The sequence below is a fragment of the Colletotrichum navitas genome, assembly GCF_030913465.1.
Source record: "Colletotrichum navitas strain CBS 125086 chromosome Unknown LY79scaffold_13, whole genome shotgun sequence".
In the NCBI taxonomy this organism is placed as follows: Eukaryota; Fungi; Ascomycota; class Sordariomycetes; order Glomerellales; family Glomerellaceae; genus Colletotrichum; species Colletotrichum navitas.
In genome coordinates, this window is record NW_026850559.1 from 684,991 (window position 1) to 708,914 (window position 23,924).

Below are 23,924 nucleotides of genomic sequence, written 5' to 3' on the forward strand. Positions count from 1 at the left end.
GCGCTCGAAGGTGCGGGTCAATCGACGCGAGTTTGGGGTCGGGTCGGTGCGAAGAGGTGTAAGAGCGACTCAGCAGAGCAGTTGCGCGGGATCCAAACGGGGTTGAGGACGGGACGACGTGCCGCAAGTCGATGATACGGGGTGGGACAAGGGTCAAGGTAGGAGGTGGTATTGGAAAGGGTCAAGGTCGCGCGGGTCGACTCGTGGTGGTGGACGTTGAGTGGATTTAGACGTGGATTGGAGGTCCAGGTCACAGTGCGAGAGGGATGGGGAAAGGAAGAGAAAAAAGAGGTATGGATGCCCAGCCTGGCCCAGCCTGGCCCAGCGAGCAGCAAGTGAGGTGAGGTGAGGTGAGGTGAGGTAGGTAGGTATGTAGTCAAGGAAGGATTTGGCGGGTACGAATAATTAGAGATGGAAGAGGAGGTTAAGATTTAGTCAAACTACCTAGCTAGACCTTAAGGGGGTGAAGAAACAAAGGTGTGCTAAATGCGAGGAGAAGCCGGGCAGGCAAAAGACGAGGCAGGCAGCAGAATTGAAGGCCGGACCAAGCCAAGCCAATGGAAACGACGGCAGTGGGATGCATACGATGCGAAAGGGAGATACATACCCCAATAGCACGTAGGTGGTACCTAGGTAGTCGTAGGTAGTGTAGATGGAAGGCCATTGGAAGTCCAGTAGGTGACTAGGAATTAGGTGAGGCGCGTGCGGCGCTGCTCCCCCAAGCCATCCCATCCCGACTGCACCACCGGTCGGTACCCAATTGCGCGGTACAGTGGTAGGGGTGCCGAGATTGATTCTTTGGGCGCCACCCTGGAGTGTACTGCATGCTGTTCCTCTGGACTGGCAGGGGGGCACTGACTGGGAGAGCATGAGACGACCTGGTTGGCAATCAGTGATCACCGTCTAAACTACATCTGGCCTGTGACCGTGGACACGATCCCAGGCGCGCACTGGAGGGAGGGTCTTTCCTTGAGCTACCTTGCCTTCCTTGCCTACAGCTCAAGTGGTCCACGTCTCCTCCCCCAGTGAGTGAGTGTAATGGGTGTGAGATGGGCCGCCCATTCAAGAAGGATTGGATGTGCTTGAAAATGCCCGATCCCCCCACCATACTTTGTATTTTCCTACTGTGCGTATGTACCTTCTCTCTCACCTACCTACCTATGTGCCAGGCCTGAGTCTGCTCAGTACAGAACAGATCTCGAGTGAGGTAAACTGCTGCTTCACCGTCTTCCAAGGCGAATGCCAGACTGTACCTACCTAGGTAGGTAGGCAGTAGTGTTTTAGTGTTGACCCACTCCTTTTAGCATCGTCGCCTAGTAAGGTATAGAGAACAGAGATGGAGTCATCTTCAATCATAATGCCGTCTTTGCAGGCAAGTCTATCTATAGAGGACTGCTCAAAGTAGAAACGCATATGCATATTGCTGCATAACCCACTTTGGTATCTCAAGCCAGCCCGATGCACCGTCGCCGTCCTCGTCTTTGGGATAACATCTTAAATTGCGAATCAAAGGCAAGCGTCAACTCCCTTTCTCAACGACCTCCGTTCGGCATGCCCACCTGTCCCATGTGAGGGCTGAGCCTACGTTTTTTGTTGGCCGACTCTTCGCTTGGGCTCACAAACCGCTCCAGCATTGTCAGTCGCTGATCGTACGCAGTCATCTGTTGAAATATTCTCTCAACCTGGTGCCCGATTAGTCCATCGCCAGGCTGGTACCTGTTAATGTATTGGACAATGGCCTGGAAGAGGCTTTCCGTTGTGAGGTTGTTCATCTGAGAATCGAGACTCGTAAAGTTCTGTTGCATGAAGTCCAGCCTTCTCCCAAACCTTTCTCCCATCGCTTGCAGCGCTTGCTCAGCAGTCCCTAATCGTTTGCTTGTCGTGCGCACCTCATTTTCAAGTTGGCCCGCCCGTTGGGCCTGCGCCGCCTGGCTTTCGCTCGTGAGTCTAGCCGATTCCGATATGGCCTTGATGCTTTGATCCGTCATCGCCACCTGAGCCCTCAACGCTTCGAGTGCAGCATTCATCGACTCTCTCTGCGTGAGGGTCGGCGTGGATACACGGCTGTTCTCCAAACCACCAGTCGTCTTTTGGCCAGATTCTTTCTCCAGCGTCTTGACTTGGTCTTCTATAGCCTTGATCTGCGAGGAATGATCATTTTGCTGCTTCGAAACGGTCTGCAGTGTTGGAATCGAGCCCTCTACGGCATCCACCCGTTTCTTCAAGTCGTCAATCCAGCCGCTAAATGTCTTGAACACGGCAGTGTTCATGGTTGTAAAGGTCTTGACAGGAAGGAACGAGTCCCCTGCCGGCGGTTCATGCATTGCTGACCGCAGTTTTTCGACGGCCAACTGCGATTCCTCTGTGCCTGAACGGAGCTGTACCATTTCAGATTTAAGCTGCTCAGCAACTGCCTTGAGCTCGTCAGTGTCGGATTTGAGCTGCTCCACGCTCGGCCGGACCATAAGCGCGTCGGACCGTAGCTCATCTGTGCCTGACTGAAGCTGTTGGACTCCAGACTGGAGACCATCAGTATCCAGCCGGAGCTTCTCGTTGTCCGCTCTGAGCTGACCATAATCTGCCCGGAGCACAGAAATGTCATCTGCAGCCCTCTTGGCGTTCTGTTCGAGTCGTGGCAGTGTAGCCGCGAGAGAATAGCAGCCTTCGCTGATGAGATCGACATCCAGTTCGCCAAGTTTCTGGTCATGCCTCGCCATTTTTGCCTCCAAGTCGGTCAATTCGGTTCGACATTGGTCTACCATCGTCTTGACTTGGATCAGATCTTCCGAGGTAATCGTAGTGGTTTGTGTTGCTGGAGGCAACAGCGCCGCCTTGGCTTCCTCGTCTCGCAACCGCTTATTGGACGTCTCATGCTCGTCGAACTTGGTCGTCAGAGATGTGTATTTGTTTTGGAGGTATTGGACCTTCTGTTTGAGGGTTTCATTCTCAGTGCTCAGTATCTTACGTTGAGCTGTTTCGACCGAAAGCCCTTTTCGAAGGTTTTCTATTTGCTTCTGTTGTTTTGCCACTTCTTCTCTGTGTTGCTTGTCAAGCGCATCTATGCGGGCGTTGAGCTGTGCCTCGAGGTTTTCAGAGCTGGGCCCACCTGAGCGATCACCTTTTTTTTGCTGCTCATCGGCAAAAGCTTGGAGCAAGGTCGCAGCGACACTTTCGGCCGCAGTGAGCCACTGCTTGTCTGCAAGTCCAACTTCCTTGCATAATGCATCCAAGTCTTCAGCGTCCCTCTTCTCAAGCTTACGATGGTAATCTTTCAAAGACGGGAACTCGGCATATTTGGGTTGCGCCTGAGCATGCTCCTTTTCCCTGGCTCGAGCACGCGCCTCAACCACGTCTTTTTGTAGCTGCAACGCACCCTGCTCATTGCTTCGCTGTGAGAGCTGTCGCAGAGCCGCGATGATCTTAGCCATGGACGATGAGTCATTCGCCAAATGTGGCGTTGTCGGTATCGTATGTACTTTTCGAGGCGCTATTTTCACCAAAAAGTTAGCTGTGGCACTCGCGAGGGAAATCTTCAAGTAGTCATACGTGGTTCTGGGCCCCGATTGAGACGTGGATCTGCTGAACTGCTCGATTTGGTATGTGCCGACGATGAGACATTCCGATGCTGGGGGCGACTTTCTCGAGGCCCTGTTGAGAGCCTCGGATTTTCCAAATCTCTAGGTCGATCACGATCCCTTTCCCTCTCTCTCTCTCTGTAGTTGCGTTCTCGGTCTGGAGAGAGCGAGCGAGAGCCGAAACGATGGAAATCGCGACGATCTCGACGGTCTGTTTCACCATCTCGTCGGTTCTGGTAGTCGAACTGGCCGTCGAACCTATCGCGGACACCGCGATGACCTTCGTTCGAATCGGAGCGCCTGTAAGCCATGTTGTAATGAAAAACTCAGACTATGGTGGTCGTCTTATTCACTATGAGGTCATATCCGGGTCACGTACTCCCTCCAGGCATGTAGGCAGATAGTTGAGTGAATGTGAGGCGTCGAGGACAGGAATCAATGCGAGACAAAAGGAATAAAAAGAATAAACAGAATGGAAAAAAGAGCGTATGGTGGGATGGGGAAAGCAAGGATGTCGGGCGCGTCGTTGTCGTCGTTGTCGTCGTTATCGTAGTGAATTATTGCAAAGCTTAGAGAGATGAGCAGTGCAGAAAGTTGTCACCGTTTGAAGGCGAATTGTTGCTCCTTCAAATCGTCCGATTTCTGAAGCAAGAGGCACCCTGCACTTGGGCGGTCAGTCGCGTGTGGTATTGAAAACCGTGCTGGCCTTCCTCACGCGAAGAGCACGCCTGCTCAATTCGGCAAATTCGGTTTGAATATGCCCACGACACTGATAGAAAAGGGATTTGCAGCTTCTGGACGGGGTGGATTATGGGTTAGAAGTGAAATGGGGCCAGTATGTTGTATAATAGCTGCAGGTGGGTTATTCCTGAATATTTGTGGTTCGGGCAGGGGTCGTTTTTTTCTTTTCCCAAAGTTCATTGCTGAGGAATGAAGAAGGTTTAACTCCATAAGTTGCAAAGAGGGGGGGGGGGGGGGAAGCCGGTGTGCTGGCGCTATTATGCAGCGACCCGAAACGGGTTTCTGATCGAATGTCATGTTCCAAACAACCCTTGCAATTGGCAAAGTAGGGGCTGGGCGATAACGGTAGGGTGGGTTGGCTAGGTAGTTTTAGATAGGTAGTCACTCGGGTTCGAAAAGAAAAAAAAAAGAAAAAAAAAGAAGAAAAAAAAGGCCGGTCTCAACCACATCACCAAAACACAACAGTACGTGTATCTTAGAAGTCCGACATACCCCTATGGCTTTTAATAACGTAAAACAGCCTTTTTAGTATCAAACCAACCTGTTTGTGAAGATTACATATTTCTGAGATTCTTCTATGTGTGAAGGGGAATGAGTAGAAGTAGTGTTGTTAGTATGTGGGTGTAGGAACGACCGGCCTTTTTTTTTTTTTTTTTTTTTTTTTGAACCCAAGTAGATAGGTAGTCCAACTATTATTAGTGTGCGCTGCTACCCACCTGATCGAGGGGTCCTGGCTTCGCGTCGCTTTGCCGTATGAAGTAACTGGATGGGTTTTGATGATGGATGCATGTTTGCCTCTTTCCGGCAGCAGGACAGACTATCCGGACCAACTAACGTAGTTTACAGCAGGCGATGACGGTGGGACCAGGTATGCCTGTGTCACAAGTGTTTGTTTGCGCAATTCCGCTTGTGCCCACCTGCCTCAGTAGGTACTTCAGCCTATCATGCACCTACCTAGGTACGTCGATGTATTGTACCAGAAGGTTCCTCCTCACAGTGAGCTGCTACCTCAGGTTCTCAACATTGAGAGAGCACAAGAAAGAACCAGGCACATTCATTCGAACATTCATCCGGTCGCAAATTCTTCTTTTCATTATTACTATTATTATCCTTGTTTGTGTATGTGTTTTTCCCATCCCTCTTGCCTACTTGCACACCCACCTTAAGCTTAATAAGAGAGTAGTTGCGTTAATGATGCTGCGTGGAACAACACTCCTTCATAATGGCGATGTTTTTCAAACACATACAAGACTCAATCTAACCTTCTTGGGCTATCGACCTGGCTGAAGTTAATCAGTGTTGCGTCAATGCAAGCGTGAGGTTATTAAGCCAGAGCCGTAGCTTAGACTGAGGTGGCACAGTACCCGGGGTTTCTACTGTGGCGCTCAAGCGCTAGCCGCGCCACGTTTTGCGTGTGGCAGACTGAGGTAAGCGCGTTCCCAAATTTCTGAACGCGCATGCCCAGCTTCTCAGCCTTGATCGCAACCCATCCGCCGACGAAGTAGTTGTCTTTGCGCCTCATTAACGAACATCAATACGGCACCACCTCCACTCCATTAGAATAGTCAATCGCCAACGCGCAATTCACGCCCTTCGTGACCCGAACTGATCAGTAAATTATTTTCAAGATGGCTGCGGTATGTTGTCTTCTTCACCCCGGCGCCTGCCCGTCATACTGACAGAACCCGCAGCCCGTCATGACCGTCTCCGAGAGCAAGGAGCTTAGAGGGCTCAATCTCATTGCAGCCCACTCCCATATCCGCGGCCTTGGTGTTGACAGCACAACATTAGAACCCAGAGCGTCGTCGCAGGGTCTGGTTGGACAGGAGAAGGCCAGAAAAGCCGCCGCCGTTATCCTGCAGATGATCAAGGAGAGCAAGATTGCTGGAAGAGCCGTGCTGATTGCCGGCCCCCCCAGGTGAGTCTTGTTCACCGTGGCCATTATTGACGAAAGGCTACTTTACTGATTCTGGATGCCCCCAGCACCGGCAAGACAGCCATCGCAATGGGTATGGCTCAGTCCCTTGGACCCGACGTCCCATTCACCTCCCTCGCGTCCTCCGAAATCTTCTCACTCGAAATGTCCAAGACCGAAGCCCTGACACAAGCCTTCCGAAAATCGATTGGTGTGCGCATCAAGGAGGAGAGCGAAATCATGGAGGGCGAGGTCGTTGAGATTCAGATCGACCGGAGCGTGACCGGCGGCGCCAAGCAGGGAAAGCTGACGATCAAAACAACTGACATGGAGGCCGTCTACGACATGGGCGCTAAGATGATCGATGCCATGACCAAGGAGCGCGTCATGGCCGGCGATATCATTTCCATCGACAAGTCTTCTGGCAAGATCACAAAGCTCGGCCGATCATACGCGCGCTCGCGCGATTACGATGCCATGGGCGTCGACACCAAGTTCCTGCAGTGCCCCGATGGTGAGCTGCAGAAGCGCAAGGAGGTAGTCCACACCGTCACGCTGCACGAGATCGATGTCATCAACTCGAGGACACAAGGTTTCTTGGCGCTGTTCTCCGGAGATACTGGAGAGATCCGCAGCGAGATCCGCGACCAGATCAACACCAAGGTCGGAGAGTGGAAGGAGGAGGGCAAGGCCGAGATTGTTCCTGGTGTTCTGTTCATCGACGAGGTTCACATGCTCGACATTGAGTGCTTCTCATACATCAACCGTGCGCTGGAAGACGATCTCGCGCCCATCGTCATCATGGCCAGCAACAGGGGCAACTCTCGTATCCGCGGAACAGACTACCGTAGCCCTCATGGCCTGCCCCTCGACTTCCTTGACCGTGTCGTGATCATCCACACCAACACATACAGCCAGGACGAGATCAAGCAGATCCTTACCATCAGAGCCCAAGAGGAGGAGGTCGACGTCTCGCCCGACGCCCTGGCGCTTCTTACTAAGATTGGACAGGAAGCAGGTCTGCGCTACGCCAGCAACCTCATCACGACGTCCCAGCTGATCTGCGCCAAGCGCAGAGCCAAGACTGTTGAGATCGCCGATGTCCAGAGAAGCTTCTCGCTCTTCTATGACCCAGCCCGCAGCGTCAAGTTCATTTCCGATTCGGAGAAGCGCTTGATTGGCAACGATGGTGCCGTTGACTTTACCGTCACAAATGGTCACGGCGATGCGATGGAGTTGAGCTGAGCGTGGTAAAAAGGTATTTGAGTTGGGCGTTTCTTTTGGGCAGAAAATTAGGTGGCCACCCCTGGGACTCTGTGATAGATTATGTACCATAAACTGTTTTGTATGGTAGCATCGCGACGATGCCAGGAAACGGCAAGGCTCTTTGATTCATTTGTTTTCATTACATTTCGGTGTACCTTGTGAGCGCCCTGATCCCAAAGGATTTGTCATACGAAAGTAGCGACCCTGGTCCAGCCTTCGTCGCCTACTGGCCGAAACTCGACGCCTTCTCCAAAGTACCCGGCGTCCTGCCATGCCTTCATCGTCGGCCCATCATACGGCCCTTGCTTATCCGCATCGTCGCGCCCGTCCGTCCACCGGAACTCCCACATTTTGCTAGAGAGGTCTTCACTGGCACCCTCCTTTGCCGGCTCGACCCACTGCTCGCCCGTTTCCCGCTGCCACTCACGGACGAGCGCCTCCCTTTCCTGGTCGTAAATCTCGGCGTGGTCTCGGCTCAGCAGCTTGTCCGCCGCGTCCGTGATGGCCTCGATGGCCTCTTTCCTCTTTTGCTGATCGGGGGTGAGATCCTTTTCCTTGTCGACGTCCATGGCCTCCTCGGCGCCCTTATTCTGCCTCTTGAGCTTCCACTTGGGTATCTTCTTCGGCTTGGGCTGCCCCTTGCCTAGTCTTGCCAGGGCCTCGAGCGGCGTCTCGCCCCTGTCCAACCTGACAATGAGCGTCCTGAGCAGGTCCGTTGTCAAAATATCGTCGTTTTCCATCCGTAGCCTCCGCGCCTCAGCCTCGCGCCTCTCGTGCGCTTCCGCCGCCTTTTTCAGATCCTTTTTGCTCAACCCTTCGAGCCATTTGTCGTGCACCGCGTTCGGGTCTGCCGCTTTTCTGATGTAGTTTCCTTCCTGGTCAAAAGCACCCTCCTCTTGCTCTTGTTTCATGTTGAAGGCTTCGACCTTGGGAGCATTGCGCTTAAGACCGCCGAGGCCGACTTCCTCATCGATGCCCTCCTCCTGAATCGCCAGATCCCGGTCTGCCTCATCGTCGCTGCTCTCCTCTTCGTCTAAACGAATTTGCCCTCCGCTCTTACTTTTCAATTCTTGGCCCTCAATTTGTTGGTCATCGAGGAATCGCACGGCCTTGTCCTTTTCCGAGCGCTTGGTTCCCTCCTGCGCCACCTGTTCTTGCTCTTCATCGTCATCTGCAGCGAACATATCGTCGTCCTCGTCATCATCGTTGACCTTGCCCCCCTTCTTGCCCGCGCCCTCGCTGTTCTTGGCATCATAGTTGTCTAGTTGATCAAAGAAGTTGGCCTCGCCACCCTTCTTGCTCTTGTACCGCTCGTCGGCTCGCGATTTGAAGTTGCGCTCGTTGTCCGAGTCGCTATCGTAGCCGTCGAGATTCACGGCGCCGCGCTTGGTCGCACCGGCGGCAACGCCGATGACGTCGGCATCAAGAATGGCATCTTCTTCGGGAGCGTCAGGGGCCAGCGCGGAGGGGTTACGGACGTCGAACTTCAGCTTCTTTGAATCATGGCTGTCGTCTTCAGCGTCGTGGTGATGTGTTCGCGCGAATGTCTCGCCAGCCCGTTTGGGGCGCGCTGCTGAGTGTCTCGAAGACATCTTGGGTTGACTTTGCCTATGGTGAGTTATGGGAGGGGTGGGCGAGAAACGAGAGCCGGGTAAGGCTTGTCTTTCAAAAGCTCCAAGGTGGGCTAGATGCAGCTCGAAGAGGTACCTTCAATTCCTGGAATGCACCAGCGCGCGGGTACCTGGATGCTCCGTACAAAGTGCATGGGCATTAAAGTATCGTCTGGGGTCTCAGGCATGGGATTTTTTAGTGGAACCTTACCGAACCTCTAGCGGGTTTCGTCATTCATCAGTTGCCTTACGGCCCCACGTAAACCGCGGGTCCTCCTTCGTCACGTACCTCTTTCCAACTCTCGTGCCAGCCCTCCTGCTTTGGCCCAAGAGCTTGCTACCCGAACGAGCTTTTCCTACTTCAGCAACGAGAAATTTGTTTTTCAAAGGTTGCCTTTGCTCTCCTTCATACCAAGCACGTACATACCCAGACCGCCCAAGATGGTAAGCTACCCTAGCAGTCCAGTGCACCTCCTCACTCCAAGCTAACGTGGAGCTCGTCAGTACCGCTTCGACCCCAACGAAGCAGATATGTATAACTTCGCCCGCGGCGGCCGGCGCCCCATCATCCAGCGATTCGATGAATACTACCGATGCTACCCCATGGTCATGGCCCCTGGCCCCGAGCGACCCGACCTCAACTACGGATCCAAGATCTTCCTGCCTCCGTCCGCCCTGGACAAGGTCTCGAAGCTACATGTTCAGTGGCCGCTACTGATGGAGATTATAAATGGCGAGAAGGGAAAGCACTCGCACGCTGGTGTGCTCGAGTTTGTCGCGGAGGAGGGCAGAGCTTACCTGCCCCACTGGGTTCGTAACTCCTCCAACACAATAGGCGCTGTGCGAGTGGCGTTGCTCACATGAGACCAGATGATGCAAACTCTCTCGCTTGATGTCGGCGACATGATCCAAATCAAGACTACCTCCCTCGAACTTGCCAAGCTGGTCAAGCTGCAGCCCCAGTCAACCAACTTCCTGGACATCAGTGACCCCAAGGCGGTGCTGGAGAAGGCATTTAGGAACTTCGCTGCTCTCACCAAGGGCGACGTCTTCAACTTCGAGTACAACGACGAAATCTACCATGTAGCGGTCCTCGAGGTCAAGCCTGAGACAGAAAAGATGGGTGTTTGCATGATCGAGACGGATGTCGAGGTTGACTTCGCCGCGCCAGTCGGCTACGTCGAGCCCGAGAAGCAGCAGAGGGGAAGCGGAACCAGCACACCTAGAAGTGTGCGTGGCGGTCTCCCGGCCGGCGGTTTGCTCCACAGCCAAGGTTCTATGGCCCAGTCCATCAATTACAGCGCCATTGCCCCGTCAGCAACCACGAACATCTCCAGATTCTACGGTGAGGGACAGAAGCTTAACAAGAAGGGCAGCAAGACGTCGACGCCGAAGCCTGCAACCCCTGTCGCTGGCGCTTCAGCCAACGCACCTGCTGTGCCCCTGCCACGCCGGACGAACGGACCCATGCCCCTCCGTCTACCACCTAACAAGCTCTTCTTTGGCTATGAAATTAAGCCTGTCAAGACCGATGCCGACAAGGAGCGCGAGAAGGAAGAGGCCAACCGCCCACATTTTGCTGGTCAGGGACAAACCCTGCGAGGCAAGCGAAAGGGTGAGGCCGAGGAGAAGGAGAAGGCACCTGAGAAGAAGGGCGCCAACGAGGGACGCAGACTGGACGGCCGTGGTCCGAAGCCTCGCGGCATTGAGTGATCGGTTTCGGACAATGAATCTCACATGATTTGGGCGGACCAATGGCGTTCGGGTACAGGCTGGGTAGTCATTCAGGGCGCATAGTTGTAATTACGAGGGCCCCATCGGGGACAGTCGAATGATGGTTAGATTCCCGGATATGAAGAATGATCGCGATCGCACGCGAGTGTCTCTCGCGTGAAACATCTGAGGTCTTGCTTATGCTGAATTGGGCAGTGCCTGTCACCCAGCTCAACTATAGAAATTCTCGAATGAACGCCAATTATTCGAGGTTCACCGTCTACGCCCGTTAGATGCCTAACGTCGAAACCCTTGCCGCACATTTTCGTGCTTAGGCATATACTTCGAAGCTGTCCGACGACGATCGCAACAAGGCTATGCAGGCCTTCCTCACTGAGACTTACGTCGTATACGCAACAACCTTATGCACGCGCCGTTGAAAATATGTCATCACAGGATCACACCTTCGATATATCCAACGGCGATGACGATGAAAGGCTAAAGGGCACGACCGCTGATGGCTTGGCGGCGTGAAAGGAGGACGCCCTCAAGAGCTTTAAATCTCAAGGGCGGATGAGCCATGATGCCATCTCGATCCTTCTCAGAGAGGTGGTCAAGAGGAATACGCAGTGTGGCACCTTCAGCATATATCAGTAATCCTCAATCAACTGGAACACCAGCGAGCCCGACCGACTCCGTCGCATCCGACGCCGCATAGACATGTTTGGCAAGGACATGTTTGGCGCACTGTTGTGCTAGAACACCCAAAGGGTCATCGCCCGCCATCATCGTTCGCCATTCAGACTCCAGCACCAGAGACGACGCCCTCCGCGGCTGCCTGGATGTAGCATACCTCCGGAAGTTCGTCGAATAATACAACGACGGCGGTGATGGCCATCTGCGCTGTGACCAGGCCTTCGACCGTGTCTACTACGATAACCGGCGCTAGACAAGAGTCGAATTGCAGGGGTGCATGACACGATAACAAGTCGCTCTGCAATTCGGGACACCAAGTTCAGAAACTTTTTGCTTGAGAGCTTTATAGAGACAACTGTCAGCTTGCTCCCCATAGAGTCTCGCAACTCGCGCGATATCTCAGGGGTATCAGGAACAACTCCTGGCCCCCTTCCTCGTCAGTGTCATTCGTTTCCCGCTTCCGATGTTCCATGCGATGAGCCCTGCTAGCCATCTTCCGTACTCTGTGCCATAAAAAACACACACACATCAAAAACCCTTTCTCTGTATAATTCAACCGTTCGTCTGTCTTTCGTTCCTCTGCCGGCCGTTGACCCTTTTTCACGGGCTCTCTTGCGAGGCCCACGGTTCTTCCTCTCTATGCCGCCTCCGAAAATGGAGCCAAAAACGGGCGTCTCCGTTCGGTGAGGTTAACCATAAATGGAGAGAAAAACGGTATAAAGAGGTTGACGAAAGCCAAGGAAACAAACCAGAAAGCAGAAATGAATCGGGGGGGAAAAACAGTAGCGAGCGGTTGAGAGATGTTGGCTGCCCAATGACTGAATAACGAAGAAGAAGAAAAGCCAGTTCTTGTCCACAACCGCCGACCGTTGATTCATTGCCCAGTACGTGAGAGTAAGGTGTGTAAATGTTTTTGTTCTGCGACTTGCGTGTCTTCTTTTCTGCTAGTGGGAAAGCAAAGAGGACGGGAAAAGCAATAGGAGTAGCAAGCGGTACATTCTCTCAGGTGCTGTAGCAAACGCCATCTCTTGTCCGTCTTAGAAATGGTTGGCGGCGGCGGCGATGCGGGCCTCGACGCGCTCCTAGATGGAACCGTCAAGCGCACGATGCTGAGAGGGGCCTGCGTTGTTGTCGAATACGTTGAAGTCCGTGGCGAAGTGTCCGTCAGGAGCGGCAGTCATGCTATATTAGACGTCAGTACATGTTGTCCACATGTATGTGAAGAGTAGCGTATATGGTTGTGCGGAACGGCCGGAAGCTTGTAACTGCTGCATATCCGGCTCCAGAGAAATGGCAATATCCTGATAAGATCACGGGATGGGAATGAGGGTTCTATATGAAGGAAGGGGAAATAAAATGAGACACATGGCATACCTGCGATCGCGGCCACGGCCAAAAAATCCATCCTCGCCCTCGACCTTGACTCCATCCATAATAGAGACACCCTCGAGGCGCTGAGAGGCCTGGACGTTCTCGGCATCGTTGGTGAGGTCGATTTGCTGACCGTTGAGACCAGCGGCCGCGCCATGGTTGGAAATCTTGGTGCGCTTCGTTTTGGGCTTGACATCCTCGGGCTCGAACTCGTCATCGTCCTGGCCGTTGTCGACACCAGTGGCGCCAGAAGCCATGTCATGAGCGGCCTGGTTGCCTCGGCGGCCGCGAGCTCCCGGGACACGAGCACCAGAACCGGGGGCAGCACGCTTGCGGGAAGCGGAAGGGGTGGATGGAGCACTGGCCAAGTCCGGGGTAGCAGCGTTGCCGGCGCCGACGCCGTTGGCGCGCTTGCCATAGTTCTTGACGATAGTCTTGGACCAGCGCTGGCTATTAACGAAAACGCAGTTAGTCTCATGGCTGGACTGAGGGTGTGAAAGGATTGAGAGGGTAGACGGTGGTGATTATGCCAAAGGGAAGGAAGGAAGCTTACTTGAGAGCGTTGATGGTGAAATTGTAGCCCATATCGGTCATCTCTTGGTGAATGGTGTTCCAGTCAGCCTTAGGGATCTTGCCGCCATTGGAGACCTTGATGAAGGTCCAGATCAAGTCCTTCTCGGCGGTGTCAGTCCAAACGTTCGGGGCCATGATGGATGTTGCTAAAGTTGAGTAACTGTGAGATGGTTAGTAGGAATGAGATGCGTTTCTGGCCAAATATGATTTGGATGCAGAAAGAGATGCAGTAGTTGTCCTGAGAGGTAAGCATGATGAGAGAGAGAGGCAAGATTAATGGATATAAAGGCAAGAGCGGCGCAGAATAGAGAGTTGAACAAACTGTAGACCCTTTTGGTAGCGATAAAATGTGGAAGACGTTGAAGTTGTGGAAGAGGCTAGGGAGGTAGTACATGAGTCGGTTTGAAAGTGGTATTTTGGGGTAACGTAAGAGCGGTAATGCAACAGATGAAACCAAAATGATGGTCATTAAGTGAAGGGTGATGAAGAAGTCTGAAGCATTACATGACAGTAAACACTAATCCGACATAGCGTGCTTCCTTTCAGGCTCACAATGGTCATCGTAACTAGGGGAAATATCAAATGGACATATACCTGTGTGCTGTATATAGCGGGGCTATTGATGTTGGCCCTCAAACTGCTGAGGGACTCGATTGCAGACTGAGTGATTGTAGAGAATAAATAGGGTTGGGGAAGAAAAGATTATAGAGGGGAGCGGCAGAGGAAGATGGTTTATATAGCTTAGCCTTGGGTGAAAGGTCTTTGAAGCTGGTGAAGGTCAGGAGGAAAGAGGGTAGGCTTGAACAAGGCGGGCACTCACCTTAAGCGATTTCTGAACCCTCGTCAAGGCAGTTGCAACCAAACTGGCAAGAGGGATTGAGGGAAGGTTATGTTAAGAAATATTGGAGAACATAACTCTATATCCTACGTACCTTTCATAACAAAGAGAAAATAAGAAGAGCAAAACCTCCACTAAAGGGTATGTAGTTAACGCAACTGGTAGTCTTCATAAGATGAAGGACCAAGTATGCTAAGCTTAGACGGTATGTACACATTCTTCAATGGTTTCAATAGAACTAGCGAGAATGATGAAGGTTTTACTCAGCTTAAGAGGCTAGTATTTCTAGTTAGTGTGCTGGCCATAAGGAGTGTCTAGTAGCAGTGGGGAGAGCAAGCATATTTGTGTCTAGGTTCACTAGGAACCATCAAGCTCAGTGTCGATGCTGAGAGACACTATACAGTACCATCGTCTGGCATCTTGAACTAGTATTCTAGCCACTGTCATGATAGAAGCCATCTATTATCCTCAAGAGCGATTGAGGTAAGTTTTGAAAACCTCTGTGGACGTGCAACAGCTGGGCATCCATTGTGTCAAATTTCTGACGGAATCGATAGAAGGTTTGGCATCGGCCATAATAGAAAGATGGTGAATCATAAGACGAAAGGGTCCATTTCGTTCAAGGTCAGTCGCTACATAGTACAGGCCCACAAGAGAGAAGACCACGATTTAGAGAAAGCAAGCCGAGCTCTTGATTTCTAGTAGAAATTTTCCGTAATCTTAGGCAACTAATGGCCTATCATGACTGACGAAGCATGAGAAAGAGGCAAGATTTGTACCGATGCCAAAGATGTGCACAATTCAAGTCTGCCGCCCCGACCATCGTCAATCCAAGCCTCCAAGCCTCCAAGCCTCCAAGTCATTCATCACCCAGAAAAGCAAGCGTCCTCCAAGATGTGCAGCGGTTATATGGAAGGATCGATGCATTTAGCCAGAGACGCGCAAGTCGAACTTAGATCTCGACATCATTGGGATCGAAGTGGTCGCCATCCATGGCGTCAAGGTTGAGGAACTCGTCGGCCTGCTCCTTCATGCTGTGTGAGGCTTGTCAGCATAACTCAGTAACTCAATCAAGGTGTTACTTGCCTAGGCTTCTTGGGAGTGCGAGGCTTCTTGGGAACAGGAGTCTCCTGCTCCTCCTCATCCTCGGCCTCACTCTCGATCTTGGCCTTCTGGACTGGAGTCTTACGCTTGCGCGGAGTGGCGGCCTTTTTGGCGCCCTTCTTGGTGGGAGTGGCGCTGGCCTCACCGCTGTCTCCAGGGGTCTGCTCCTTGCGCTGCAACTTCTGAATGTGCTGCCTGCCGTAAAGGTTAGCATTTCCATGTAAACATGTTTAAACTGGCAACAGTGACGATGAAATGTATAAGAAAGATTTGAAGAAAATATGGGGGAGAGGAAAGAAAGTACATGGCGGCGCTTGCGGTGTAGGTGTAGCCCTTTTCATGGACTGCAGCCAAAGCACGATCCCAATCCTCCTTAGAAGGCTTGGTGACGGTCAGTAAGGCAACCAGCAGATCGGATCGGGCCTTGTCATCCCAAACAGTAACTGGAGCCATAGCGAATGATGTTTGTATGAGTGCTGACGATGTAGGGGAGTATGCGTAGAGGTTATAGCAGAATGTGTGGTAACCTGCTGGGAGAAGTGGAAGTTGGAAGAGGAAAAAGAAGGAGTGAGACGGGAGCGATAGTCAGTTTTATTGGAAAGAGGAAGGCGGGTGTCGCTGGAGGAAGTAGGTGCCTTGCAGGTGAAAACGCAAGGAGGGAAAATGAAAAGTAAGGAAGGCACACTTGAGAGCAGAAACTGTGTAGTTGTAGCCGTAAGTGTGGAGCTCCTGGATGATGGCAGAGTACTGTTCGGCGCTCGGGGTCAGGGTCTTGACCATGGCGACCAGAATCTGCTGGTCGTCCTCAGGAGTCCACTTCATAGTTACGCGAGACATCTTTTCGTGGTGAAAATGAAGAGTGTTTGCGATGTGATGTTGCTGTGGTTTGCAATCGTGTGAAGTGGTTCAAGGTGAGGTGAGAGAGGAGGTGAAAAAAGATTAAAGATGGAAAGTTGGAGGGGAGGAGAAGAAGTTATACGCCAAAGGAATGTGCGAGGCAAGAGGTTTGCAAACAAGATTTGCAAATGAGGACAGGAAAGGCCATTGAAACTGCAGAAAACAGCAGGCAGCCTCGCAGAAGGAGCGGCGCTCAAGAAAATAGTCTCAGACTCGCATGTCGCGAGAGTGTGCCGCAAGAAGAACCAGAAGGAAAACTCAAGTAAATGCTGTAGACTTACCGAATGGACTCCCAGGTGACATCCTCGAAGCCATCGCGATGCATCTTCTGCTCAATCGCGTCCTTGGCCTCCTTGTTGAGGTTGCCCTTGAGCTGGCCGTACAAGGCGAGCATCAAACTATGGAGTAACGCCGGGTTGTTCCACTTGCCGATGACCTGCTTCTCAGACATCTTGCCGGTATTGTTGCGATGAGTTTCTCGAAGGTGATGTTATGGTGAAAGGAGTCTGATGGTAACGGATAGCAACGGGTATTTTGCGAGTGTTGACTAATGGCAAGGAAGGAAGTTGGTGATGAGGAGGAAACTCTTCGTGGGGTGGATATATCTTTTTTGCCCGAGGAAAAGAAGAAGCCGTTGGGAAGGGGGGCATAAGGAGCCGGGACGGAGGGTCACGGAGGGTCACAGAAGCTTAGTGGCTGTGGCTGTCTCGGAGTTGCCAGGCTGATACCTGACGGCAGTTGCCCAGCCTACCTAGTCTATGTGAATGGTAGCAGAATCTGAACGGCAGCAGAAGATAGGATAGTACGTTGGGTGGAGATACAGATTGGCAGATGCAGAACGTTGAAGATCTATCTTAGGTTCCATGGAACCTTCTCAGAACCTGCTGGCTGGCTAAAGGACGATGGTAGAATATTGGTTCGGGGATTCGCAAAAGCGGTTTGTTTAGGTTCTGGACGCAGGTAGACAGAAATCACGGATGCCTTCGAAGAAAGAAACATCATGTGGTGGCTAGCAAACTCTGATGTGTTTCTTCTCTTGTGGAAGACTTCCAACCTCGACGGAGGCATTCGGTCAATGCCAGCCCAAGACGGATTCTTTCTACGCTATACGCTGAATGATGACTGATGAATAACAGGAAACAATGAAATACTCAATCGACCCAAACTCCAGGCACCTAGTCGTGTTCATTACCTTCGCTCCTGATGCCGCTTTCGCTTTGATGCACAACGCCTTGACCGGAGAAAACTGGTTCTAGGTAGCAATATTAATCCGCCTGACACCGTTGATCTGAAAGCAAGTCTTGAGCCATACAACTGCCACTGCCCGAGCTCTGGACCACGCTAGCAGCCATCTCAAGTGCCAGGTTTCTATCCTATGTCTCGCCATTGTAGGTAAAGCTGTGCGGGTCCGTCCCCGTTAGACCAGCTGTTGGATACTCGGAAGCATAGCCATCGACGGAAGGAGCCTCACTGTGGGCGGCCAAAGCTAATACGGCTTCATCATCAACAAGGGAAGGATCCTGAGGGGGGTTATCGAGCTTGATTCTCTTAGCATCGTGGCCGTCCTGCTCGTCATCGTTGTCTTCCTTGAGGGATATGTCGAGAGAGTCCTCCTTGAGAGGAAGATCCAAGGATTCCGGCAAAGCACCGAGATCATCGGATATTACAGATGGTTGTTGATGTGATTGATCGTTTTGAATGGACTGACTATGGTCGGGCTGGTGGTCCAACTGATGGGAATCGGGCTGATGGAGGTCAGGCTGATGATCATGCTGGTGGTCGGGTTGATGTTCAGGTTGGGCAGGTTGGTCGGCTTGAAGTCCTTGGTCAGGTCCAAGCTGACCGGGATGGCCTGGCTGAATGACTTGGCTGGGTTGAACGACTTCGCCGGGCTGGACGACTTGACCGGGCTGGACAACTTGACCGGGCTGAGCGACTTGGCTGGGCTGGTTAGAAAGAGCAGGAAGCTGCATTGGGACAGGCTGTTGAGGCTGTTTCTTGGGCCTTCCGCGACCTGGTCCAGGACGACGGGTAATCGGGTTTGTGGTGGGATCAAGCTTCCGAGGGTTGTCCGGACTGCCCCCGTTGGTCTCAGCTTTGTGTTGGGCACGGCGAAGACCTTGAAAGTGTTGCCTGTGAAGTGTCAGTCGCCATCGAGATGGTGTAGTAGAGCCTCAACTCCATGAGGAATTGACAGAAGATATGAGACGAAACCGAATGATTGCGCAACACGCTGATGATGGGAACAGACGGAAAGGTGTCAAACATCATTTGACTAGTACATAACGTGAAATTCAAGGTGGCATGAAAGATACTCGGAGACAGCGCGCAGGCAAAGTGCCCAAAGTTTTTCACCGTCGACGTCTTTCGGCTTTCACGGAAGATGCTTCATGGAACCAAACAGACCAAGACGGGGGACGTCCCCGGAACATGAGGAGCGGAAGGAACAAGAGACATACAAGAGAGATGGGGAGAAATGGCACCGATGACGGAAGAAGAAAAGCTGATAAAGAGAGCCAGTGAGGGCAATTACATCCATCTGGCACCTCCATTTATAATTCTTGCAACATGGCCGGCGGTTTAGACAGCCGATAAGAAGGCCAGAGAAGAGTGAAATCGAAAAGAACTGTACGGAAGAATGCAAAGGGGGCAAGAAATGCCTCGGCTGCCCATAACTCGGTTTTGGTGCAGTTCATGGTGGGCGGGCGGAAAAGTGAGAGACAGTGGTATCAATTGCAGACTTACCGACAGCCCTCGTTTGTAAAGCCATAGCCCAGGGTGCGCATGTGGTTGCCGATGGTGGTCCATTCCGAGCCGCTGATGACGCCAATGTTCTTGACGGAGAGGATGGTGAAGAAAAGGTCCTTGTCGGCCCTGTCGTTCCAATTTTTGTTCATAGCGACAGCGAATGAGGGGGTGGATGGTTCGCGACGATGATAATCGCGACTTATACGATTGAAAGTGGATGAGCTGGTAGTTGTCTATCGCGGTTGAAGACGAGAAATTGGTAGTGTGCTGACGACTGCGCCGAAGGTGTTCGTCCCTCAAGTCTCCATTCGAGGGAAAACACCGTAGAAAATGTGGTTTCGGAACGGTTCAACATTTCACCGACAAGGTGCTTGCCTTACATGCACGCGCTCGCCTAGTTTCCTTGACCTACCAACGAAGAAAATATGAGGAATACGCTTTCAATCAATGTCCTGAAGTACTCCGCAGAATCTTTGGGAATATGAACATGGTTATCAACCTGTCATTTGCCTCGACATTTCGAGGTTCAGAGACGCTGGTGGGACCGTGGCGGGCCCATCACCCACCCGTCCGCCCGACGTTTAACCGTGTAGCAGCACTGAGGACAATTCCCGCCAAGCTACCTCTAGGTACGTAGTAGACGTTCGCTGGCCTAGCGCCAGTGCAGTCGCATCATTCATAGGGGAAACACGCAATCCGCTCCAATTCGGTTTCAATCTGTTATTTTCAACATTGCACAGTTGCATTCTGTGCGAAAGGAACTATCAAGGCTATCGAAGATATCATCTTGCAACCTTTTTGCTCGTTTTGTATGCTCAGCTAGTAAAGGGAGGGCCTGTGTCGTATGGATCCTTGAGACATCAAAGACTCTAGCCTGCGAGACAACGTTGTTTTCAAGAGCCTGGTTGTAAGACATTGGGCGGGCGGCCTTCTCTCGGGCGCTCGTGCTGGTCCAAGGGAGATCAACCTTGGGACATACCCGATGGTGCAATCCGCTCGTATGCGCCTCAAGCCGTGTTGCAGATGTTGACTAGATCTAGCGACATACTTGAGTTTGACGGAACTGACACAGACTCGAATGACCAGGCCGAAAGCATGGTCTCGTTTGTTCCCTTTTCCTCGACCTCTTATGCCACGAGATGTGACCTGCTTAAAGAGGTTGCCAATTAGGAAGCTCATCTCAAATCCGTCGGAGGCCCCTTCACCCCTTCATCCAAATCCTCTTAGCGCTGCTTTTTTTAGCGTTCGGCGCAGCTCTCAACCGGCTATGGTCGGTGTGGAGATCGGATGCTACTGGGCCTCAGGCAGCCATCGCGTAGGTCGCCGGCGGGTCATGTGCACGGTGCATCTAATGACCGAGGCTGGACCCATCACGTGGTTTCGTGGCGACCTGGCGAAAACTTGGTCGCACAGTGCCCCGCTCAGAGTTCGCGAGAACGCGTCTCCCAACCACCTCACCGCATCCCACCAACTTCATCGCGTGTTGCCCAGGACACCAACGCAGGCGTTTCACAATACATTTGCCCGTCTCACGGCTTCAATGTACATGATCTGATTTCGCTGCAATTTAGTCCCGTATTCATACGGCTTTTGCTCATCAAACGGCTATCTCGACCATCGACTACCAGGCTGTTCCATTATCTCGATTGACCCGACAAATGTCCCGGCCCAGACACGAGATTGAAATTACGATACAATGATTGACCGAAGCACGAATCCAGGGGGTACCATCTCGGGCCAAGAGACTCAAACTCTGTTTGTCATTTATCGCCGTATCTTGTATCACAGCAGCCCGGCGTCGCAAGCCTCAACAATCCTTCCCTAGCATGACACCCTTCAGGCAAAAAGCCAGCTCATACATGTCGCAATACATGTCTACCTACGCGTCTGCAGGCGTCTTCTTCCGTCGTCACAATTGTATTCGTCAACCAGAGACAGTCCAAGTCTGTTTGACGACTCGTTGCGGGAGGGCCGCCAATGAATAGTGCGAACCGGATGCCGCAACATGGACATAGACAGTCCGCCCCAACCACCTCCATTTCCGACGCTACACTACTCGAGAGGTGAGTCACACACCCCATACCACAATACTGTCTCATGCCATCCATTAAGATCCTTGCTCCGCTTCCAAGTGGTGCGCTGGTCGTTCCTGGATCTTGCATTTGGGGCGGCCTGTTTGACAGACAAGGGGGTAAAAATCTTACCCCAGCATCACGAAAGCTGTGCGCGTCAATTGACGAGTCAATTCTGCCTACGTGCGAGTGCTAGTCGCAGTTATCATTGCATGCCAGTGGACACGCTAGCCTGCCCGAACCTTCATTCGTCGGGTAGAGTCAAGTCGACTCCATCTCGTCGGCTGAGTGCAGGGGAGGGATCTGCAAAAAAAGGTCGAGAAAAAAAAAAGCTAGGGGGATCAGAAACCACTTTACGCGAATAAGAGAGATGACACGGCCCCGCGCCGCGACACACCCACGCTGCCTCGACCCTACCCCTCCAACATTGCATCAGTGCTCGGCTAAGCTGCTATCAAAACCTCAAACTGTCCATCCCGTCCATGGATGATGCCATGCACATGCAGCTCTAGCTACTCACTCCTCTCCCACACCACCACCTTACGACCGCTCCACTCCCTCTACAAACGTCACGCCCCCTCCTCAAGGCCATGCGTCCCCGTCAAAGCCTGGCCGTAACTCCAGGCAACAAGGGACTATTTTGATTCCTTGTGTCTCAACCAAGGGGGCTTGCCACTTTTACACCTCGATAAAATATCGGCCCAAGCGCTACGGCGCTTCCCTGAAAGCATCTTCGTTCGCCTTTCTTTTTCTTCATACTGTACTGATCAAGCTCCGCTGCGCTCCTCCCACCCACAAGCGCTGCCACGGCTTGCCCCATCAAGTTCGCTCCCGGGGGGGACAGCATCAAGCCGACTTGCATATCCCATTCCCTTTAGCTCCGGAGTCCAAGGCCCTCCAAAGCACCTATAACTACCGTTGATGTCCCAGGGTGGTATGCTGACTTCTGGCGAATCCCTCCTTGTCTGCCTCTTTTGTCCGCCTCGCCTTCATTGACCTCCCACACCGAAGGGTGACTGACATCGCACCCAGTGGTTGCACCATTTCCACATCTCAGCCTGCTGACTTGGATGCCATATATCTGGCTCTCGCCCTGCCTCACCGATCTTCACAGTGACTCATTTCCTTCACTTCACCTCCACACCTGCCTGTCGTGTGCTGGTTGATCAGATCGAGCAAAAGCTTCCGCAGCCATCACTGTGCACTTCAAATTGCTCCCCTCCCTCGAGCTCACTGGCATCATTATCAACTTTCACCTCCATCGCATAGCGTGGGCAGCTCGAGGTGGCAGAGCTATCGACACCTCCAACATGTCTTCCAACACAGACAACCAGATGACGAGGTTTCTCTTCGCCATCCTGAAGCAGAAAAACTTGAAAGATGTGAGTGCTGCCGATGACAACCCATCCTCCTCGACCCTTGTCTCACCTTGTGTTGTCCAGATTGACTGGAATGCCGTTGCCCATGATCCGATACTGGCACAGCCCATCACCAACGGGCATGCTGCTCGCATGAGATACTCTCGTTTCCGCTCTGCGATGCTGGGCCTCGAGCCCCAGAGACGCAACAGAGCCGCCGCAGCGAATAAGAATCGGGTCACGAAAAGTAAAAAGGAGCAGAAGCCGCCCAAAAAGGAGGAGGATTCCGACAACGAGCGGGTCAAGCCCGAACCAGGGACGCTCGAGTCGATACGCCACCACGCCGAGGCCCGTCCCAGGTCTCCTATCAGAGTCAAACAGGAACACCACAAAACTTCCTACCGGCAACAGTTTACACCAACGTCCATGGCGTCTCCCACCGCCACGGAATGCCAAACCACCTTCCAGCCGAGAATGCTCACTCCCTGCAGCGACGACATGTTCTCGGCACCGCAAAACTTACAGTTCAGCCCGTCCGCCACCCTCATGGGTGCTCACCCGACCTTCGATCTCCCCCAAGCCATGTCCTGTGCCCACGATCAAGACCACCGCCAGCACGACCACGATCACAACGCCTGGGCCCCTAGTCCAATCTACTCAGCCTTTGACGCCGCCTACGACATCGAGGGGTTTGGGGTCGGTGTCTTGTGCGATCACCAACAGGTCCAAGGGCATAATGACGATATGAACGGGTCGCCTGCCCTTGGCTCCCTGATGCCGGAACACATGCATATCAAGAACGAGCACTGGGACGCTCAGTTCCACTCTTAATACGCGAACAGTATCTAGTGACTAAGTCCGTGCCAGCATATTGAGAAGGTCATCTTATACGAAGTCGGGTTCAGGTTGAGGGGGAAAAATTGGTTGTCTCACATTAAAGTCGCTGGCTTTTTTCTCTCGCACACTCACTTTTCTTGTCTCGTGCTGGTCACTCCACTCCCGCCTCCCCCAGCCAAATTTTTAGTTTGCCGGATGTATTAATGATGTTACGCACACTTAACCGGCGTTTGGTGCTTTTTCTTTTCTTTTTTGACTACGGTCTAGAATGTTACGCTTTCCCCTGTAATAATTGGGGCAGCGATTCTTTAGAAAAATTTCTTCAAAGACATAAAGCCATACAATTGACGGTTCTTGTGATAAACCCCTTTTTCCTATTTTGGTTCTACTTGTGTGCCTGGTAGGTGTGTAGAGGAGTACCCAGTGCCATAGGCTCGAAGCCCCGAGCACCGATGGCTGTTCTGCATATTTAAAGGTTCCTCCCCAAGTTTTGTGACATCTTGCGCTTCTTGGAGGTCGAGTATGAGGCGGGGTGGAGGTATTGTATTGTCCTCTATCATCAAGCAGTGCGTTTAGGGGGCAATTCATGTAGTTAAAAGTGGCTTGTTTC

General features: G+C 52.3%; 9 protein-coding genes across 9 annotated transcripts; 3 read left to right on the forward strand and 6 right to left on the reverse strand.

Moving 5' to 3' along the window:
• Positions 1-1,338: 1,338 nt before the first annotated feature.
• LY79DRAFT_83878 (uncharacterized protein) lies at positions 1,339-4,096 on the reverse strand. Its single transcript, XM_060565152.1, has 2 exons — positions 3,547-4,096; positions 1,339-3,487 (listed from the first exon to the last, which is right to left on the reverse strand). Exons 1-2 carry the CDS (start codon positions 3,884-3,886, stop codon positions 1,533-1,535), a joined length of 2,295 nt encoding a protein of 764 aa, XP_060417119.1. The 5' UTR covers positions 3,887-4,096; the 3' UTR covers positions 1,339-1,532.
• A 1,618-nt stretch (positions 4,097-5,714) lies between these two features.
• Positions 5,715-7,626, forward strand: LY79DRAFT_545698 (RuvB-like helicase 2). Its single transcript, XM_060557187.1, has 3 exons — positions 5,715-5,953; positions 6,008-6,234; positions 6,300-7,626. Exons 1-3 carry the CDS (start codon positions 5,945-5,947, stop codon positions 7,474-7,476), a joined length of 1,413 nt encoding a protein of 470 aa, XP_060417120.1. The 5' UTR covers positions 5,715-5,944; the 3' UTR covers positions 7,477-7,626.
• Positions 7,627-9,225, reverse strand: LY79DRAFT_545700 (Lin1 family protein). The gene has a single exon (XM_060557188.1). The coding sequence runs from the start codon at positions 9,087-9,089 to the stop codon at positions 7,683-7,685; it is 1,407 nt and encodes a 468-aa protein (XP_060417121.1). The 5' UTR covers positions 9,090-9,225; the 3' UTR covers positions 7,627-7,682.
• An 81-nt stretch (positions 9,226-9,306) lies between these two features.
• Positions 9,307-11,012, forward strand: LY79DRAFT_545701 (ubiquitin fusion degradation protein UFD1). Its single transcript, XM_060557189.1, has 3 exons — positions 9,307-9,551; positions 9,612-9,917; positions 9,978-11,012. Exons 1-3 carry the CDS (start codon positions 9,549-9,551, stop codon positions 10,818-10,820), a joined length of 1,152 nt encoding a protein of 383 aa, XP_060417122.1. The 5' UTR covers positions 9,307-9,548; the 3' UTR covers positions 10,821-11,012.
• Positions 11,013-12,598: 1,586 nt separating this feature from the next.
• Positions 12,599-13,880, reverse strand: LY79DRAFT_679996 (uncharacterized protein; the record flags this gene model as incomplete). The annotated part of the gene is made up of 3 exons (XM_060564532.1): positions 13,441-13,880; positions 12,891-13,337; positions 12,599-12,698 (listed from the first exon to the last, which is right to left on the reverse strand). The coding sequence occupies exons 1-3, from the start codon at positions 13,593-13,595 to the stop codon at positions 12,599-12,601; spliced, it is 702 nt and encodes a 233-aa protein (XP_060417123.1). The 5' UTR covers positions 13,596-13,880.
• Positions 13,881-15,250: 1,370 nt separating this feature from the next.
• On the reverse strand, positions 15,251-16,239 carry LY79DRAFT_701684 (uncharacterized protein; the record flags this gene model as incomplete). Its single annotated transcript, XM_060564928.1, has 4 exons — positions 15,251-15,325; positions 15,381-15,597; positions 15,707-15,932; positions 16,086-16,239. The coding sequence occupies 4 exons, from the start codon at positions 16,237-16,239 to the stop codon at positions 15,251-15,253; spliced, it is 672 nt and encodes a 223-aa protein (XP_060417124.1).
• A 253-nt stretch (positions 16,240-16,492) lies between these two features.
• LY79DRAFT_667670 (uncharacterized protein) lies at positions 16,493-16,750 on the reverse strand (the record flags this gene model as incomplete). The annotated part of the gene is made up of 2 exons (XM_060563414.1): positions 16,493-16,511; positions 16,581-16,750. The coding sequence occupies 2 exons, from the start codon at positions 16,748-16,750 to the stop codon at positions 16,493-16,495; spliced, it is 189 nt and encodes a 62-aa protein (XP_060417125.1).
• Positions 16,751-17,519: 769 nt separating this feature from the next.
• On the reverse strand, positions 17,520-19,371 carry LY79DRAFT_83937 (uncharacterized protein). The gene is made up of 2 exons (XM_060565153.1): positions 19,045-19,371; positions 17,520-18,432 (listed from the first exon to the last, which is right to left on the reverse strand). Exons 1-2 carry the CDS (start codon positions 19,194-19,196, stop codon positions 17,673-17,675), a joined length of 912 nt encoding a protein of 303 aa, XP_060417126.1. The 5' UTR covers positions 19,197-19,371; the 3' UTR covers positions 17,520-17,672.
• A 2,834-nt stretch (positions 19,372-22,205) lies between these two features.
• Positions 22,206-23,421, forward strand: LY79DRAFT_83960 (uncharacterized protein). The gene is made up of 2 exons (XM_060565154.1): positions 22,206-22,501; positions 22,562-23,421. The coding sequence occupies exons 1-2, from the start codon at positions 22,430-22,432 to the stop codon at positions 23,306-23,308; spliced, it is 819 nt and encodes a 272-aa protein (XP_060417127.1). The 5' UTR covers positions 22,206-22,429; the 3' UTR covers positions 23,309-23,421.
• The last annotated feature ends 503 nt before the right edge of the window (positions 23,422-23,924 follow it).

What these genes read in the sequence shown, in the direction of transcription:
- LY79DRAFT_83878 (XM_060565152.1), bottom strand. Translation starts at nt 3,886, where the DNA reads ATGGCTTACAGGCGCTCCGATTCGAACGAAGGTCATCGCGGTGTCCGC. An exon ending in CAATCGGGGCCCAGAACCAC is followed by an intron (nt 3,488 to 3,546) that starts GTATGACTACTT and finishes TGGTGAAAATAG; the next exon opens with CGCCTCGAAAAGTACATACG.
- LY79DRAFT_545698 (XM_060557187.1), top strand. An exon ending in CTGATTGCCGGCCCCCCCAG is followed by an intron (nt 6,235 to 6,299) that starts GTGAGTCTTGTT and finishes GGATGCCCCCAG; the next exon opens with CACCGGCAAGACAGCCATCG.
- LY79DRAFT_545700 (XM_060557188.1), bottom strand. Translation starts at nt 9,089, where the DNA reads ATGTCTTCGAGACACTCAGCAGCGCGCCCCAAACGGGCTGGCGAGACA.
- LY79DRAFT_545701 (XM_060557189.1), top strand. An exon ending in GAGCTTACCTGCCCCACTGG is followed by an intron (nt 9,918 to 9,977) that starts GTTCGTAACTCC and finishes ACATGAGACCAG; the next exon opens with ATGATGCAAACTCTCTCGCT.
- LY79DRAFT_83937 (XM_060565153.1), bottom strand. Translation starts at nt 19,196, where the DNA reads ATGAACAAAAATTGGAACGACAGGGCCGACAAGGACCTTTTCTTCACC. An exon ending in TTTACAAACGAGGGCTGTCG is followed by an intron (nt 18,433 to 19,044) that starts GTAAGTCTGCAA and finishes GACACTTCACAG; the next exon opens with GCAACACTTTCAAGGTCTTC.
- LY79DRAFT_83960 (XM_060565154.1), top strand. Translation starts at nt 22,430, where the DNA reads ATGTCTTCCAACACAGACAACCAGATGACGAGGTTTCTCTTCGCCATC. An exon ending in AGCAGAAAAACTTGAAAGAT is followed by an intron (nt 22,502 to 22,561) that starts GTGAGTGCTGCC and finishes TGTGTTGTCCAG; the next exon opens with ATTGACTGGAATGCCGTTGC.